Source organism: Nannobrachium achirus (assembly GCF_963921795.1).
Source record: "Nannobrachium achirus genome assembly, chromosome: 19".
In the NCBI taxonomy this organism is placed as follows: Eukaryota; Metazoa; Chordata; class Actinopteri; order Myctophiformes; family Myctophidae; genus Nannobrachium; species Nannobrachium achirus.
The window spans coordinates 18,984,315-19,004,837 of NC_137826.1; the positions used below are offsets into that span (position 1 = coordinate 18,984,315).

Sequence of the window (20,523 nt, forward strand, 5' to 3'; positions counted from 1 at the left end):
TAACTGAGATGGTTACATAACCTGCCTGCTGGCAGAGCTGGTTGTGATCAGCAACGTGTGGGACAGGACAGGTGGATTGATCGCCTGCCTGATGTACAATTCAGGTCCTGAGACAGGTGACAGTTTATGAGTGCTGCCCCATCAAAGTAGTAAATATAGTAAGTACCAAGAAAACCTCACAAGTAGGAATAAAGATCTGGGCAACATGTGATGCCAGGAAAAGCTATGCCTGAAATATGCAGATCTACTCAGGGAAACCAGATGTAAAGCAGGGCATGTGCAGTGTGTTGTACTGGACATGACAGTGGGTCTCCAGGGGCATAATATCACGTGATACCTTCTTAAAATCATGTGCACTTGGTCAGCTGCTGAAACGATAGAGCACCATGGTGGGGACACTGAGAAATCCTGACCTAACCCCTGCACTGGCATTGACCAGAGTAAGAGGGACACTCTCCACAAGATTTGCTTTCACTGAAACACACACTCTTGTGTCATATGTTTGCAAGATCAAAATTCACTACACAAAGGTGGCTTTATGGTCCTCAAGGTGAATCGGAAGCCCAAGAATTGAACTGGAAAGGTGTGCTCAATGGAGCACAAGTCTCTGTCAGGAGGTATACTCAATAATAACAGTGATGTATGCAGTTAAATTCCTACCTACAGCCGTGAAAGAGAACAGCAGCATGTGATTACCATCCTCTCTACCGTCTTCCTCCTCTCTCATACACATTCATTGTCTACGTCTCTTCATCGCTCCCGTCTGTCTGGACTGTCTGGAGCATGTGATGACGTTTTGGGGAAGTGCGTGAGAGTGAAAAGGCACATGGCAATGGTTGGGGGGGTATAATAAAGGTTCTGATTACATTATCATTGTGCAACCAGAGTAGACAGGCTATATGGAGACAGATCTTTGAACACATTAAAACATAGTGCGGCATGCCGTCATCACGATAGAACAGGTTATAGCCCATTACTTACACTATGTACATTATGTGTCTGTGAGATCCTGCAACTGAAGATTTCTGTCATTCAAATGTCTTTGTAATTGTTACTTACTATAATTGCAGTTATGTTTGTATCACCAGACAATCAAAAGTTGCAATTTGCTGCCAATTTGAACGATATTTGAGGGTAGCAGTCCTTCACCTGCTGTTAGTGTGCACAAGACATGCTGAATGGCGCTGGTTGGCCTAGTATGCAAAATTTGCTGCTGACAGACCCACACATACGGGCGAACACATGATCTCTTGGTAGAGATAACCAGCAGCGAGCTGGCCTCAAAATGTCCACAGCCAGTTTTACAGTAGCAATGCAATTTATAGGACCATGGTAGAATGATGCTTAGCAAGATTTTCTACCTTTGCAAAGTGTTATAGACTGAAGTGATGGTGTGTTGGAGTTTCCAAAACCATCACATTGAAAGGTAGTTTGATTTACAACAAGAGGAGACATTTTCCATAATTTCATTTCAGGCATGTCATTATAAGCGAACATTTTTAAAAGGGCTTAAGTGGATAATTGCAAGACCGAGAGACCAGAGGAAGTTAATAAAATTAGGCAAACTGCAGGAAATGCACGGCACAAATTCATTTCAAAATACCGAAAAATGAGACAAATACATGAAATGAACTGTTACTTTGATTTATTTCCATAACCTCCTTTAACTTTCATGATACATGACACTTAACTCTTAACTGAGACTGATTATCCTGCAGAACAGCAGAGCAGTGACTTTTACAGTTCAGAGAGTGAGTTTTAGATGCAAGTCAAGGATGTCATATCTGTGAAGTACAAAAATTAAACAAAAAATATATATTATCCATATGCCATTAACCCAATTTCCCAAAACCCATTTATCAATTACAGTCACACACAAAATAACACTGTTCCAAGGACTAGGAGTTATACTGAGTCTTACCCAAATCCTGTTCATTTTGGATGAATATTGTTACACAAACTCACCAGAAATTGTGTCTGACTGTAGAAAATTGCCTGTATAGCTTACAGTTTAACACACTTAAACAGAAAAGATGGTTCAGTAAACGAAGAAACCATGTAATCGGGTAACTAACCAATGGAGACAGCGCTTCTTATGCATCTGTGTATTCTGAGAAAAAGACACAGACTGTAATAGGGTAACTAACCAATGGAGACAGCGCTTCTTATGCATCTGTGTATTCTGAGAAAGAGACAGACTATTCAGTAACTACACTTTGTTTTTACTTGCAGACAATTGGATAAGTATCAAACTATTAATGAAGTTGACATTCTGCTGCACCACGCGAATTGACAGAGGTATTGACTAGAAGACCAGAATTCTAAAGCCTGATTTATACAACGTTGTGCCGCACATAAAATAGATGATCTACAAGCTAGATCTGCTATTTTCGTTGCAGCAGGAGACACTATTGTACGGCAGTATAAATTAGACATTACATTGAGCAGAAACCATCAATACAAAAGTTTGTCCAGTCGCAAGAAAAGGCTTGTGATCCACAAGGTGGGACCCCAGATGTTCAGACAAACTCTCTGAAGAAAAAGAAAAAAAAAAGAGCAACTTTAATCACTCTAACCTTAGTGTCCCTATTTTGGGCATTCCATAATAGGATTTGTTGTGTTGTAAGCTTGTAGATTGCTATTTTCAACAGAGATTTAGTGTAGAAGGGAAAAAGGAGGTGGCCAAGGATAGGGGTCCCATGCATCTGTGATGTGTGCTGTTCAAAAGAGGTTGGGGTAGAATCTCAGACCCTCAACTGAATCATCCCTACAAATATGACCCATCTTCTCAGCCAGCAATAACCTGTAAGATGAGGAGAGTGAGAGACAGGGACACAGGATAGCAGAAAAGAAAGAGAGAAAGGGGAATATCCAGAGAATATTAGAAAAAGGTCGGAATCATTTTCAGAATCAGAATAATGCAGAAGGTAATGTCATAGTACAGTACACTATTACTAATACTACTAGTAAGACGCCTCAGGCGCCAATTCTTGGCCATCTGGCCAGTGATGTATATCGGACCAGTTACCCATATATGGAGACGCCTGGTACCCATATATGGAGATCCATGTACTGTATATGGTACATCCCTTTCATGCCCATACATAGAGATCCCTGTCTGAACCAGCCACACAGATATCTTCCTCCATATATGGGCATTCTCATATGAAGTCCTGTTAGATATGGGCTTAATATTGATGACATCAGGGATTTCCATTTATGGGCATAAAAGGGATTCTGTTAGAATGCTTTCCATGACATCACAACATACAATCCCTTTTATGCCCATACATGGAGATCCCTATCTGAATCAGCCACACAGATATGGGCCATGTCTTGGCCATCTGACCAGTGATGTATATCGATGACATCAGGGATCTTCATATATGGGCATAAAAGGGATTCTGGGGAATACCCATATATGGACTTTTACATAGGTGATGTCACCTGTGATATCACCTGTGATGTCACAGTGATGTACAGACTAGGGATGCGGAGATATACCGATACGGATCGTAATCGCGATACAAACGTGCGCGACACGAGTGAATCGGTTCATTCAGGGTGGATCGGTACAATTGACGGCTGGAATCGTGATTGTATCGTATCGTGAGTGTCTGGATCGGTACATTCCACGGTTGAATCGGTTTTTGCATAGTATTTCATTCTATACTGTGTTTCCGAATACCCCATCAGCCCTCCCCCAAAAAGCACTTGTAGCGACTCTACAGACATGCGTCTTTTACAGCAGCACTGAGCTGTAGCGCAGTGAACACCCGACCCGACCGAATGCAGACAGACAGCACTCGTGAGTCGTGAGCCCACTGGTTAAACATGCAAGATTAGTACCACGTTTAGCTTTATAACATCCCTGTCCAATGTTCGCTGATGTGATCCGTTGTTGTGTCACTGGACTGGAGCACGCTGCGTGATATTATGATCCACATTCCACACCCGTTTGTTCTTCTTGTCGAGTCTGCGACGGAATTGATTTAAACAAAGCAGAAGCTTCCACGCTTTAACTACACACACGTATGAACTACAACAACGATACTGGGCGTGCAACTAGCGATTTGAAGTATTTGACACTGATTCACAACTTGTTACTGTAGCTGCAGGCTGCTGCTGTTCCCTCTGCAAAGAGAGGCTCAGGCTGGAGCCTGATTTATACTTGGCAGCTCGACGGTGTCGCGCACGCACCTAAATAGCAGACCTACAAGCTCACAACGCGACGCGTTGTGACTCAAATATCTACGTTTTAAAACATTTTGACTAGAAATGGCAAAATCCTAGATTATATTCATACAATATAATAATAATACAGGTCAAGGATCCTTAACTGAGAAGAGAGAGATCAAGCAGGGACCCCCACTGTAGGCTATATATTAGACTACTGTAGGCTATTATATAAAACTGTTGCAGATTAAAACTTGTCAGAGACTTGTTTGACAGCACGATATCATCAGTGACATTAATACATTACTATGTTGTGTTTATTTGTTCACACATTATCTTTTCTATTAATATGATGGATTTATGTTATTCATTATAATCCATTAATTATTATCTCTTAAACCCCCACTAAGTGTTAATGTATTGGCTAATGTTCCCCTATAGGGTTGCTACTTGCTAGGGTTCAATTGGTTACTGTAACAACTAACTATTAATATTTGGCCGCCTCACATAACTCTGAGGACCCTAGGGGTCCCTGACCACCTGTTGAGGATGTAATGATATATAATAATGATATCATGATATAGTATTAATCAAACAATTCTACCAGCCAGGGAGTGTTCTCCCAGATTTCAATAAGTTGGATTGTTAGACAGAGCCTAGTACTACAGTGAAACAATAAATTGTTTGGAAATTAAATGTAATGCATTTTTAGTAATTTATTTTGGGGGGGGGGAATTTACATGGGCTTTAATATAAATCCTTTGCATTGTGTTGAATCTCACCAAATCGTGAATCGTATCGCATCGTAAGGACCAGGGGTGTATCGCAAAGTATCGTGAAACATATCGCATCGTATCGGGGTCAGGGGTGAATCGTGATGTATCGTATCGGCAAGATTTCAATGTATCGCAATTATATCGTATCGCTGGTAGTGTATCGTGATGCGTATCGTATCGCCTCAGTGGTCGAGATTCGCATCCCTAGTACAGACAGATATACGCGGACAAGTTGTGCCGGCGGTTTTCATAGTAAACTTGCGACCTATGGTCGCAACTAATATTGGCAACGAATAATTGCGACCAAAGGTCGCAGTTCAGTATGTGAAACGGCACATCACGTCTCCATCTGGATGTGTACACCTTTTTACAGTCTATGGTTTTGCCGCTCTGACATCAGTGTGATGTCAGGGTAACCACTCTAACAGAATGGGTTTGCTGCTCTGACATCACGCTCTGACATCAAAGTGATGTCAGGGAAACCACACTAATAGAATCCCTTTTATGCCCATATATGGAGTTCCCGGATGAGGGCTTGTCGCCCTGAGGCGTCTTACTAGTTAACACACCATGACTACAGTCACAGTACTTTACATTACATGTACATTATCTGGGTTCTGAGTAGTTTTTCAGTGCTCACCGCTCTTTAGAAAGAAGAACAGAGAGACCCAGAAGTTTTGCAAACTCCTCTGCCGTTAATGAACCCTTTTCTGTTACCTGCAAAAGAGAGAGAAAAGTAGGAAGGGGAGACATCACACATTTTTTCCCAGTTGATAAAACGTCATTGTAGACACACTCGTCAGAAAGGGTAGTGGAATGAAAAAAGATTAACCTTCAGAGAACGGGATAAATCATTGGTTGTAACTTCATTACCTCTCTGGACATTTACCAAACACAGAACACTATGATTGTTTTTGTGTGTGGATTATCCATCCTTATTTATATATATTTTTACAGAGTGGATCTGCAAGAGGCTAGCCATCTATGAGAGAGTCTGTGTCTGTCTGTCTGTCTGTCTGTCTGTCTGTCTGTCTGTCTGTCTGTCTGTCTGTCCAAAGCTAATCTCACAAACCGCTGAACCAATCAGTGCCACACTTAGAAGTACCTCCACAATCTGTTTTCACATATTGTATGTTTTGTACTTTTTGAAATATTTACTTTGAAGATGACTAGATTACAGATGTCACAGGCTGGCCACATGAAGCCCGGCGGCCCACATTGGAGCCACGCCATTTCTATCCCTAGGTCCACATAATTTATTTATATCCTGCACCTGAACCCAAATGGGTTGTATGTGCAAACTGGTACCATTTTTCTACATTTGGACTCTGTCTGGCTAGGCCCATCTATCTGTGACCTCACCTGCTGTAACTTGGAACTCTGTCACAAATTTAAAGGTGTTGACATGTTCCTAATGGATGTCAACTATAGAATAAATGGTGTGGTAAAATGATATTCTGCTGTGAAACAACATTTCAAATATAGAGAATTGCCCTCCCAATCAGCAGCATTGTCCAGGCACCAGATGAAGTGGATAGAATAATTAATAAAATAAAAAAATATATCTCCTCATTTAAACAGTTGTTTGAAAGTGGAATATCATTTTACCTACAGGAACGTCAATACCTTTAAAGCTGCAGTGGAAAATAGGTAAATAATACACCAATTCACCCAGCAGCCCCTGTCCTGGATGACAATTTATCGATTTACAATAAGCGAGGACAGCACAAGGTAATCTAGGATCATAGGTAAACCCCATCATCAGTCTAACAGTAGAATAACCAAAAAATCTATAATCTGTACAACACTATGTGACAGAGTCTCGAGCTTCAGCGAAGAGGGAGGTCACAATTGAGGCCATGTCAGCGTAATGTTATACTGTAGAGTCAGAACATACGTTGTCCAGCGCTGAGGCTATCATTTCTTCTTCACTGTGAGACTGCAGCTGTACCACCATCACACCGCTGTCAAACACACGCAACCTACAGCCAGAGAGAGTAGAAAGAGCAGAGATGGGGTTGAAGGGGGGAAGATGGACATTACAGTGTTCATTTCGTTGGCTAAAACTATGACGAAAAATGTTAGGGACTACCTTAAAAATAAAATAATAATAATAATAAGCTATGATGACTAAAACCAAGACTAAATATATTGACGATTTTGTCAACAAATAAAAACTAGACCAAAATGTTAGGGAAGGACGAGTGAAGAAGAGGTCCAGTTTGGTTGCGCTCGGGTGTTGCGTTCTGAAAATAGCAGATCTACAACTCATCGTGCTGCGACACGTTGCAAGCTTATAGCTCGGCTATTTTCAGCATGTAACCAAGTGTAAAAGCCATTACGACGCCATAAGGCCCGCAAAATACATTTTTGACTAAATCAACTGTACATCATACAATCTTATGATATTTAGTCAATGACTAAAACTAAATTACATCTTATTCAAAAGACTGACTAAACTAAATAATAATTGCAAAATTAAACCTTAAATCCTATTGTAACTCACATAATGTGTGATGTTATACATCACTGAGAAATTTGATGTTTGCCCAGGACCCACACTAGTAAAAATAGCACATCTACAAGCTCACAACGCGCTGTGAGCTTGTAGATCGACTATTTTCACTACTTTTTGGGGATTTTTTTTGGAAAATGTTTTGAAATAATTAACACAATGTAGGGAGGGACCCATAAAAATGTGTCCATCACCCACAATGGGTCATGACCCAGTGTTTGTGAACCAGTGGTACACATTATAGAGACCGTGGCTGCAGGCAGTGGCACGCTGGCTGATTGTTCATTATGTCGAGCAACAGATGCATATTTGTTCATAGAGTGATACTGTGTGTGTATATATATATAGTTTGTATACAGTAGTGTTGTTCCTGTATGAACAAACATCGACACAAAACTACTTTCAACCTAGCAACCCTATTTTGGGCATGTCATGTAATAACAAATTCAAATCTAAATTGTTAAATAATACTGTCGTGGAAAAAGCAGATCTATGCAATATGTTGTATATTTTTGCACTGTTTTTCTTTTACACTGCTGTACGGTGACGTATAACATAGGGCTTAATTGATAAAATATAACCAATGCCATTAATTTATGGAACGATGAAATATGGAGTTACAGGTTTTCTGTCAGACAGCAACAAATTGTGATTAGAACGTATACATGCTGGACATAACAGATAGAACTAACAGAGAGGACACACTGCAACATTCTGCAGTGTAAGAAAGGTGCAACATGCGTCCATTATTACACACTCAAGAGGTAAATGAACACTCAGGGATGCGGTGGGGCGACTTGTTATTGGGCCAGTAGTGCATGGAGAGGAAAAAAACGTGCCAGCATTTCTACTGAATCTCTGGGAAGTAACAGGAAATGACACGGCCTCAGTGTGACTACTTCCAACAACAGGAAATAGGAAGGAAGTGCCTGGCCGATGCCTGTGAAGCAGGCGCCAGCAGCAGACTGGCCTTCGAAGCTCCTCCAATACACGTACACTGACCTATAAAAACATACACGCATCTGTGCGCACAACACAATGAACCACTGCAATTAAGTTCAATCCAGTTAAACTCAATTTAATTGTCAGTACAACTAGCAAAAGTGCAGTACGGTGAACTGGGAAAAACCTAGCACGAAATACAACATGGTGCAATGCAAACACAGGAATGGAAAAACACACATGGAAAACACATAGACACGAGTTCAAACCTACCTCAATGGGTACTTCAATGACTCAAACATCTTGCACGCGTTGACCAAATCTTCCGGAGACAGGAGCTGGGTGAAGTGGTGGGGAAAAAGAGTCAACAGTTAGAATGCAACGGCAATAGCAGTGGCCCATGCACCACAAGGGGTCCTCAAAGGTAGTTGAGGGAGTCGCAGGAAAAATTATAGAACGGTCTGATGTAATTCATCATAAATAAACACAGGAAGAAATCAGATGTTCCACACTTATCTCTCCATGCATTAGTATATACAATTATACTCGTCTGTACTGACATTACTGTATCAATTGGTGGTCCTTGACATGAAAAGGTTCAGGAACAGGTGATAACGCAAGAACACTTTGCAAAGAAGGCAACCTTAGGAGTTATTACACAGCTTGGTTGAATGCTTGATTCTGATTGGTCAATCGCTGAAATCAGCGGTGTGTTATTTCTTGATAACAGACCGCTCCACTCTATAACAGACCAATGCCTAATCAAAGGCTCATAACACCTGCTGCACTGTGTGAATTTTGTGCCGTATCCAATATGAAATACATGTAAACAAACACACAGTGTCATTTACAACTAAATGTTGCTCTCAAGAATGTTTAAAATATTTGAAGTGAGAAATAGATGACGTAGTATCAGAAAATGGATTCTATATGATCAACACGTCCTTGTTTTCCAAGGGACACCCAGCGCAGAACTTTCACTTCTGTAAGCAAGGAAATATTTTGTTATGTTTTTAGTTTTTGGACAAATTATTTAATGTATTTATTAAATAGCCGTGTAATAAGCAGGATAACGTCTGGCTCAGCGGTCATTATCGAGTGATAAAATCCCTTCAGGCTGATATGGCACTTCCGCTATCGCGTTGGAGCCATACCAGCCTGTCGGGATTTTATCATTGATAATGACCTCTGAGCCAGACATTATCCCTTAACACATTCATGACATATTTCACAAATGGAACAGACTCTCTCGCGCTATTAGAGACATGCTCGTCATAGCTTGAGTGGTTGTGCAAATGGGGTTTTGGCTGCAGTTTTAGGCATGTCGCTGAGCTGATAATTGATCTAAAGCTCCCGGGGAGGAACGTCCATGATCGTCTTACTTCCATTCCCCTGGCTCGGTTGACAAGACAATACACCTCAGTCATAGCCATCATGCCACCGCGCTCCTAAAAGAGTGAGAGAGATAAATAAGTGATATAAAGACGTATATTAGATCTACTATTAACATAAGAGATGCTTCTATGCACACAAACCTCCAGAGGGGCCTGGAGCATATCGGCCAGTTGTTTGGCCAGCTGCATATGGTAGTGTGTTCCAGATCCATGTGTTTCTCTGGTCACAGGGTCGGCAATACCCATGCTCAGCAGGTAGGACTTAAACCGGATGGTCTGTAAAGGACAACAGTTTTGTTGATAGAACAAACTACCTTTATAGCACATTTGAGAGTCAAGTTAAAAGATGTACAACTAGAAGCAGTGCTCTTCCAAGCACAGGTCTCCACCAGGCCACACAAATCGGCCTGTTATAGCGCCACCATGAGGCTGATTTAAAAAATGTGGGGCAGAGGTTCTGAATTAGCATCCAGGGAGTGTGTGTGCTCAGTTTGGCAGCGATCGGGCCAACGGTGCCGGAGATTAGCTGGTAACAACCAGGCCACACAAATCGGCCTGTTATAGCGCCACCATGAGGCTGATTTGAAAAATGTGGGGCAGAGGTTCTAGATTGGCATCCAGGGAGTGTGTGTGCTCAGTTTGGCAGCGATCGGGCCAACGGTGACTGAGATTAGCTGCTCACAAACTGCGAGGACGCACGGACGCACGGACGGACGCACGCACGGACGGACGGACGGACGGACGGAGGGGAAAACATACTCTCCCTCAGCCTTCGGCTGGTGGAGACAACAATGTGCGAGTCCCTGATTCAAGCCTATTAAGTGCTCATGAAATATAGAATGCAACACATAATAACGTTTTTCCTTTATACCATGTGCTATAAAAAATGCTCAATTTGCACACAATCTGATGTTGCATCCGGCCTTCCATATTTTGCACATGTAGCTACTAGATAGACAGCAATCTGGCCAGCCATCGTCAAAGAAAGGGTTGGTCCTTTTCACTTCTGCAGCACTGAGGAAGTCTGTCATCGAGAGACTAGATAGACAATAACTACAGCAACTAGACATTGCTGTTATTATTATTAGTGCAGGAGATCTGCACTCGATATCTAGTTGTTTTTTATGCCCTTGCTGCAACCCAAATTTCACCTTTAGGGAAAATAAAGATCTGAACTGATGTGTCTCCACAATAGGACAAAGAAGCACGTTACTGTCTGTAGCTATACTCTCATCTAGGTTAAATTGACCCAAGTGGCATGTTTGAAAAGCATGGAGTTTATGCACGCACCATAAGACACCCCCATTTTCCGCACAATGGCCCTTCTATGGACCTCTGCCTGGAATTTGCATACAAGTATGCAAGACTCTTAGTTTCAGGCCTGAGGAATTTATTCTTTCCCATATTGAAGGAAGTGGGTAATGTAAAACCTCCTCAATCCTAGAAAGCTTATTAGAAGAGCACGTTTTAGAGCAAAAGCTGTATGATCACATGGCCAGGCAACGAAGCTTAAAGGGGAAGACCACCCATTTTCAATATTGAACTATGTCATTAATATACCTTAGAGGAGTTGTGTGGAAATAGAAAAAAAGTTCCTCCTCTTCTGTGTTGCCTAGAACTGGAAGATTGATTTTGGGGTTTGTATTGTAAAGTACAATGTGTGATGTCATCAAGTTGTAATTTACAATACAAACCCCTAAATCAATCTTCCAGTTCTAGGAAACACAGAAGGGGGGGAACTTTTTTTCTATTTCCACACAACTCCTCTAAGGTATATTATATTATATTTCAATGTTGAAAATGGGTGTTCTTCCCCTTTAAGAAAAAAAGAAGAAGAAAAAACTCTGCTTAACTCTCTAGGCCAGCAATCGGAAAATGCATACAGGCCCTGAGACAACTGATGACATGGAATCCAGTGATGGCCTCCCATGTGTTATTGTTGGCCTCACCTTTCTGCAACATCCTTCTGCTTTGACATGACTTACTGTCGATATACTGTAAAATGGTCTATAGGTTGCGGAATAACAAGGAAGCATGTGTCATTAAGTGCTGTTATTAGTGCCCCCACTGGACATCTGTGGAGGGGGGAGGATATAGGTTTGCCTCCGTCTGTCCTTCCGTTAGTCTGAGATCTTGTCTGTTGCATATCTCCTATACCACAAGGCCTAACATGTCCAAACTTGGTACAGGATGGTTATATATAGTGTCACGTACCAACTGTATGGTAGGCCACTGCGACCGACTTTTGGTATGGAATCTGGACAGCCATTGAGATTGGAGTTTTCCCATTCGCAATCACTGCTTCGTCCAGTGAGGGTGATGCAAATTACCACCACATACAGCAGTGTGCATTTGAATGTATTGCTTCAATATATTTTGAGCATGTATTGCGATGCATATCATGCTGCACACCAACATTTTAATCATGGGCTGATGTCACATCTGTATCTAAATGTAATGTAGATAGCATGTTATGTAGACAGATGCCAGTTATACTGTGTATACCGGTAGTTTCATTATTGATTTGGGGGGGGGGGAATTCTACTGTTAGACTGATAGATTTTTGGTTTACCTATGATCCTAGATTACCATTTCTATGCATTTGATGTATTACCTTGTGTTGCCCTTGCTTATTGTAAATCACTCTGGATTAGGAGCGTCTGCTAAATGCCTATATTGTATGTCTGATGAAGGTCATAATGGTATGACTCATACCTCATCCTCACTGATGTCACCCTGCTTTTCTTTGATCTTGTTGGCTATGGACTTGGACAGTTCCACCATCTCTTTGGCCTGTTGGAGAAAAGGACTTTTTCATACAGTTTTGATGAACCACAGCGCAAAACCGAAGACACATAACAGAAGCCGACATTGGTTCGATACTCCATTGCTTGCTGAGAATGAGACACTTCATTTTGGGAAATCAGTTTTGTCTGCAAGCGACACCGTCCTAATACGGGTATAGATTAGGCTTAAACAGCAGCTGGGAAGATATCAACACATAACGAGTAAAGCAGATCATTCAAGACCATTAATTCCTTTAGGAATAAACAGCTACAAGCAAAGAAAATGACAAAGCAGGGTTTTTTTTTTTTACCTTCACCATTAGTTTACTGAGGTCCTCGAAGGCCTGAGGAAAAAAGAAAACAGAAACCAAAAATTGTTGATGGGGACAAAATATGTAAACAATTCAAAAACCAGAAAAACCACACGACCAGAGATTTAATTTATATGTAATTCCAGAGCACACCCCCTCAGGATCGCACCGACCCCCCCCCCCCTCCCCTGTCACTGGCTGACATTAAAATCTCACATTTTTAAGCTCCTCAATGCTCTGCTCCATTTTTAATCAAGCCAACTATGTGGACATTCCAAACATACATTATCAACTTGACTGTAGCTCTATAGCATTAACACATGACAAAATGTTGATGCTTCAACAATGGTCACAGTTGCTCCAGTATTGCATTACAATTACAACAACTGTCCCTCTTAGTCTCATGGACTGATTAACCTCAAATTAAATAAAAACAAAACATTAAAACAACAGTTGAGTTATGTATGTGGTTCTACTTTCATGCAGTTTTAAGAAGTTGGGCCAGACAGATAAAGTATTACAACAATCATGACCTGTCATCATGACACATTTTAGTTGTGTGCACTTTGCTCTCTAAATACTCATACTGTATGTAATAATTTCTACAGTCCAAATATTAAGTTGACATTACAGAATACATATTGAACAAATATACTGTAGCTGTAATATAAGTGTATGATGTAAAACAAATAACATTTGAGGTTGGACCCATGCTTTTTACTCTAGATTAGTACTGAACCGATCACAATGACAAATTGCGTTTTTTTTTATAAGGATATTCACAAATGTTGCCTACAGGTTTTGTCATCAGGAAGGCAACATTTACACATTTCAGAAGTATTTCTCATCCAAACAGGATTGGATATTTGACCTAAAGTTTTCTCCAAAAGTGTGTGTGTCTATCTATGTGCTCTGCTGGCACTGTGTTAAAACATAGCGCGTAATGTGAGACTGGTGACAGTCTGACTTATTTCAGCAGAGCACAATAAGGTGTCAAACCCATCTTTGGTCACAGGCCAGACCTGACAAAATACAACTTAATCCAGGCTGGATCTGATGTGCATGCAACGCATACACGTGTGCAGTCACCTGCCTTTGTTTTTTCCCCAACCTGTTCTCATTGTTTCACGTGTTGAAGTGTCCATGAGCAAGACACTTAACCCCTGACTGCTCCCCGGGCGCTGCACCCACATCGCCCACTGCTTCTGGTACTTAGGATGGGTTAAATGCAGATAACACATTTCACTGTATGTGCAAATATACAGTTGACAAATACCCCAAAGAACCAAATTATTACTATTATTATTATACATTAGTTATTACTTTTCTATAACATACACTTCATAAGAAACTATTCTGTTTCTTATGAAGTATATTAACATTTCAGTCTAGTTTTTATTAGTTGACGAAATTGACAATATATTTAGTCATAGTTTTAGTCATCATAGCTTAGTTTTTATTTCGTTTTTATCCGTGAAATAAGGTAATCAACGAATATTTTTGTCATAGTTTTAGTGGACAGAATTAACACTGTGAGAGAGAGAGGCACTCCCAGTACAGCTCTGGTCAGGTGCAGGGTCAACAGACCACCAGCACTCATGGATCATGTCATTTATTTCAGTGATTCTGAAAGTGGATTCTAGGGACTCTATGGGTAAATGACTTTTCCGCCAGCCGCCCGATCAGAAAATCAACTCTGAAGGAAAACCTCCTGAAAAGCAGCAGTTGCTAACGTAACGTTGCTATTGAAAGGTAATTTAATTCATAACATTAGCCTTCCTGCTGTTAGTTTACGCGTTGATGCGTGTGTAACAATAAACCCCAAAAGATCTATCAAGCCGCAAATGGTGCATTTTGCGATCATTTCCTCCATTGTTCAAAGCTGAGAAGTGCTCGAGACATGGCTATGAAAACCAACCAATCAAAACACCGTACTGACGCACCACACCGCGAAAACCCATCTTCTGAGTAGAGTAGTTCAGTGCGTGCTCAGCGCACTGGATTTCCGAACAAAACCGCACTGAGTGCACCGAATAAACAAACAACAACATGCCACACCAGTGCGTTGAGTGCGCATTTCCGAACGCACCCTATATATGTTTGGGTGGGACTCCTGGGTCACACAGTAGCCTTTGATTGGCCAGTACTCAGATGATAGACAAGCCAGTGGGCCAATCATGTGATGTCTCTCTGCTCTGTGGGCCAGTGCTGCTGAAGGATTGGCCCTCTCCACATAGTGGCCGCACAGTCTTTTTTTCCCCTTTTCTTTTGGCCCACAATGTCCTGATGGCCTCAGCACATTGATTTATTACTGACAGTTACTGGCAGGTCACAACACACAGTCATAACCACTGAAGCACCAGATCTAAATGTTCTTTTTGGAGGCATATTGACTGTTCCCTTATTGTGGACAAAAAAAGCATTTCATAAATATTATTGGGGTTCGCCTGCTTGCACTGACAGCAAACGGTGAGCGAAAGAGAATAGAGAACAATTCAGCCAATCTATGTTTTCCTTGTACCAAGTTTCCATTATTGTTCCCATGAGATTCATGTCCAGACTGCAAAGAGTGGAAGTGAACTGGCCTTGTATTGTTGAGGTCCTCCAGGAGGACAGATTTGGAGTTCACAAGTCACACACAATGGCTGTTTAACTACCTATTAACTACCTCTATCGTGTGGACACACAAGTAGCTAGGTGCAGCATATTAGGGTACACATATAGGTATAGGCTACAGTGATAGGTAGAGGTAGAGATAGAGACGCCAGGCAGAAAGTAGTTTAAATATTATAATTTGCCCATGTTAGGAAATGAGTGTGCACAATGTACTGAAATACAGTGGTAAAAAATACATTTACAAATTTTAAAAAATAAGACCCAAGACACACTTGGACTTGTCCCACAGCACACTGTTTAGCAACCACTGACTGCACTAAAGTATACACAGCATACACAAGATATACTGTATGCATGTACACAAACATTGGAAGACAGGGGGCAATGGCTTTGAGTCATCATTAGACAGGTATGATCAAACTGCAGCCAATAGCCAAATTAACATTTTAGATAAGAAATTATAATTACACAGTCTACAATACAGCATTGAAGTTAAATTCATGTAAGGTCTGGCACACTTCCTGGCACACCAGGAAGAATTGTGAGTGCCAAAGCAGCTTTGATGTTTACAATTGGAATCTCCCATGGAGCAGAGAGAGAAAATAGATTTTCAGCTGGAGCATGAAGTCTTGATGACGACACTTTGCTACGCACTATAGCAACACAGACGTGTCACTGAGCAGCTATTCTAACTCACAAAGCATTGTGCTCGGCATCAGGACTCTGCTGCTCCAACATGTAATGTAACTATTGCCCCGAGCTCAAAAGAATCTCATGACACACTCGGTTTGCGTTTACCTCAGAGATGTTTTTGTCCGTTTCCTTCCTCTTCTCCTCTATCTTCCTCTCAATGCCAACAATCCCCACGGCACGCGTCCTTCCCGCCTGCATGGGCAACACCCCCGGCCCCCGCACCGAGGAAGAAAATGCATTTGCTGACCAAAAAACACTTGACACACAAATAGAATACATGCCAAACCTGAAATACATGCAGTACATACACATGATGTCACTCACAAAGAAATACAAAAACTTAGAAGGACAAGGGAAGAGAGTTACTAGTAAAAAACAGTAAATTGTAAACCAAGCGCATAAACATGCTTAATAATGCCTCATCTACTGCCCGGTACAACTTGTTACAAAAGTGAAGTCCAACACACTTCGGCCAAGTTTCTAATGAAAGGGCAGTATGAGGAAAAAAAGCCTTTTACCTGGGCACTCATTAAGTCTGCACGTTTATTGCAGGGGGTGACTGACTGACACTAAGAAAGACGCTTCTATTTGAAGTGCCCAGCTAAAACGTTTTTCTTTCTTCTTTTTTACTACCTGTTACTTTGTTGTACATAGGTAGGCAGTGTGACAAAGGTAAATGACATAGAATTTTGTGACTCACACAAGTAACTGGCAACTAAAAGAATTGTGTGATTCACGTGAGTAACTGGCAACTAAAGGCTAATAAATGATGATATGCTCTAATTACACAGTGTTGTTGAATACTCTACTCTGATTGGTCAATCAAGGTGTCATTTCCCTTATAGCAAACAGCTGTTCTTAATAACAGACCAGCGTTCTGCCTCAAGTGAAGCAGAAGTTTGTAAGCTAATAAAATCTGTATTTCATGTCACATTGTTTATTTCGTCCTGTAAGTAGCCATGTAATGTACAGTGAGAGTGAGGCATCATGGCCTCACATCTCTTAAAGGACAACTTTGTTTTTTTGCAACACGGGTTCATATTTTAGATTGTAATTAGAGAAAAGAAAAAGTGAGTGTTAAAATGTTTTCATTTACTTAATTCTATCGTTTTAACACGTTTAGCATGCTAAAATGTGGGGCATGTGTACGCATGGGGGCATGTGTGCAAGTGGCTGAATGTCTTTTTAGACACAATAAGCCTGCAATTTCTTTATTGCTATTTACAGTAACCCCAGAAGTCACATCTGCCCATGAAAGATTGTGGTGCATCTTGGGAATGGGCATATTCTGTGTAAAAAGACATATTTAGCCACTTGTATGCATGCCCCCATTTTCTTCAAGGTTAATCTGGACTTCCACACCAGGCTACAATGAAATTACTGCTAAAGCTTTTCTCGTTTCCGATAAACTACATGGGGGATGCAAACGCCAGTCATATAAAAGTCGATGGATACCATCTGAGAATATTGTGGTTTGTAGCTGTTGTTGCCCTATTGTAGAGTAACAATGATGCCACCCTGTGGCGACAGCCGCCACTGCATTATCACTTCAGAATCTACTGTTCACACCTAAATAGTACATCCAGATCCAAATAGTCAAAAAAAGAAAGGGGTCCTATTTCCTTTCATATTCAGTGTTCCTTGACCTTGTCACGAGGTCAAGGAAAGGCGTGAAGGAGAATTCATAATGGAATTAGGAAAAGACAACCACGGTGCTAAGAGAATCCGACTTAACTTGCTGCTTAGATACAGTACTTTCATGTCAGTTAAAGGAATATTTCACTTTCAAACGTGTTTGGTGTCATTTTAATGTCTACTCAGGCTTTTAAGTTGCTTGATTCATTATTTATATATTTGATATTCATTTTATCAGACAAACCCCCTACCTATTCTAACCCATTCTAACGTCAAACTCCATTTCTAAGCATGTTAGATTAATTGAAAACACCCGTTGTTGGTTCTGGTGACTGATATTGGCCTTCTAATTACCCCAAGTTTGAAAAAAGTAACTCAGTTAGGAGCCTTCCTAAGCAAAAAAGACTATTCAAGCACTACAAGACAAAGGAGAGGAGGATATTCATATGGGATGGGAAAGAGGTTTCTGCTCAAAAGCAGCTTCTGACCTGGGATCTGGTTGCCGTGGGCATAGGCTGTGATGCTGGTGTATTCTCCCATCTCTTCCGAGTCATCTCCTCTGTCAGCCGCCTGTGGAACTTAAAACACAAGAAAAAGAGTGTTGGTTTCTGTAAATACTGGGGATACATTGATCACTGATCAATCTCAAATCCAATATCTGATGTTTTATAAGCTATATAAACACCAGCCAATACTGACAGCTTGTTAAACTTCCGTAAATGTTGGTTTCACCAGTGTGATGCATAAACCTTCCAAAGAAATGTAATGTAACAAAGTTGATCATTTAACATGTATGGCACTACATCATAATTGATGTATAAGTCCTAATGAAGGCCTGAATATGCCGAAACATTGACGATGCAATAAAACACACCAGAGCTTTTTCAGAGTCACCAGTGTGACTACATCATAATAACCTCAATCTGGTGGCGGCGGTAGCCGAGTGGTAATGGAGCGACGTGTATGCCTGACTTGACAGTAATATGTTCAGATGCCAGACAGCGAGCCCTGGGTTTGATTCCCGAGCCCTGCGAACCTTTGCTGCATGTTACTCCCAACTCTATCTCCCTGTTTCCTGTCTCTCTACATTGTGTATTATCAATAAAGGATAAAAGATCCCCCAAAATATCTTTTAAAAAAAACAAGTTACCTCAATCTGCCCATGTTCTTTGAAGGACAGCTTGATGTATGAAAACTTGCTGTGTTGGTAAGGACCTGGCTCCTTGTTTGCAGGTGCTGGATGGAGATGGATAACTATTTTTGCACTAAAGGATAGCGGAGTACAATAATCGTTAGTTTCCCACGTTATCCACCAGCTTCATGGCTGTTATGTTACATTATGTACATTTTTCAATCTCAATGTCTTTTTTTCTTTTGATAGAGCCAAGATGCACAGTACTAAGTATAAGCACAGTACACAGTAAAGCACAATAAACTCTAACTACAAACAGGGTATAATACGCATACGGTATGTATAAGCACGGTAAACACGAAGTAGAGACAATGTAAACGCTACGTATATAACCACAGTACACAATGAGTAGAGTATACTTGACATTCACCTTTTTCCAATTCCTGCTGCTTGCTCCTCAAAGAAGAGGATTTGTGACAGTGGTATCGCTATGCAGCATTCCTAGACAAGACAAGAACACCAATAGACTCGGCACAATGATAATGATAAGCAAAGTGCAAACGTACTCAGGGGGCTCCGTGGCCAAATCCATATAGTTTTGGAGGTCCTTGACACAAAGAAGTTTGAGAACTAATGATTTAGAAGACAGTTGTAGAAGCAATGGTTTGAGCAGCACAGATGCTCTTACATGATTCTTAAGGTCCCTCCATATCAGTCGATGGGTGCTGAGCAGAGCTAGTCCAATATCCAGCTTGGCCTGGTAGAATGAGAGAGACAAACAGGGGGGGGTTAAATGATATAGACGATAATATTACCAATAATATGACCAGAAACAAATAATGAGATACTCCTGATTCCTGAATTACCATAACAGGAACTATATGTATACTGTATACATACATACATACATACATACATACATATACATGCTGTCATACATGCTGGGAATGTTCAGATTAATGAAGAAGCACAAATTGTGTTAAAAAGTCGATTCATTAAAATATTATGGCATTGCCATTGACTTATGTCATTAATGCCACAATATTTTATTTTAAGTCTTTTTTAACTATTATAATAGTTATACTGTTAGACAGCTGTTCAATGTTACACACATTGGAGATAGTAGATTACTCATGTAAAGTATGCATGCTGGCTGAAGTATAATGTGTGTCAATGCTACTGTAGAAACAAAGGAATTAAAATAAATATCCATAATGACTCATCATGGATATTGGTGGTTTTATTAGTTTAGTTTTGTTCATTGTTGTGTTTTCAAGAAAAGTTGATATCGTTGTTATTAACGTGTCCTGCTAACAACATTGCACGTACCTTATCGTCCCCGTCATATAGTTTCACGCCTCGCTGCTGTATCACTAACGTCTCGTTCATCTCCAGGAGACCATTCGACCACATAAACCTGTCCATGTTTTCACTGATTCAAAAACAACTTGTGTTTTATTCCACTTTTAGTAGCTGTCATTACTCTTCTATGTTTACTTCCTGTACTGTCCCAAAATATGAGCCAGTGTTGATAATAGCAGATCTAC

The 20,523-nt window shown here is 40.8% G+C and overlaps 1 protein-coding gene across 1 annotated transcript; it reads right to left on the reverse strand.

The window, feature by feature from the left end:
- Positions 1–1,636: 1,636 nt before the first annotated feature.
- Positions 1,637–20,473, reverse strand: vps36 (vacuolar protein sorting 36 homolog). The gene is made up of 14 exons (XM_080749060.1): positions 20,306–20,473; positions 19,665–19,733; positions 19,407–19,477; positions 18,995–19,109; positions 18,333–18,422; positions 16,315–16,401; positions 12,901–12,933; positions 12,519–12,596; positions 9,945–10,079; positions 9,792–9,857; positions 8,683–8,747; positions 6,850–6,934; positions 5,593–5,669; positions 1,637–2,803 (listed from the first exon to the last, which is right to left on the reverse strand). Exons 1-14 carry the CDS (start codon positions 20,399–20,401, stop codon positions 2,722–2,724), a joined length of 1,149 nt encoding a protein of 382 aa, XP_080605186.1. The 5' UTR covers positions 20,402–20,473; the 3' UTR covers positions 1,637–2,721.
- Between the last annotated feature and the right edge of the window lie 50 nt (positions 20,474–20,523).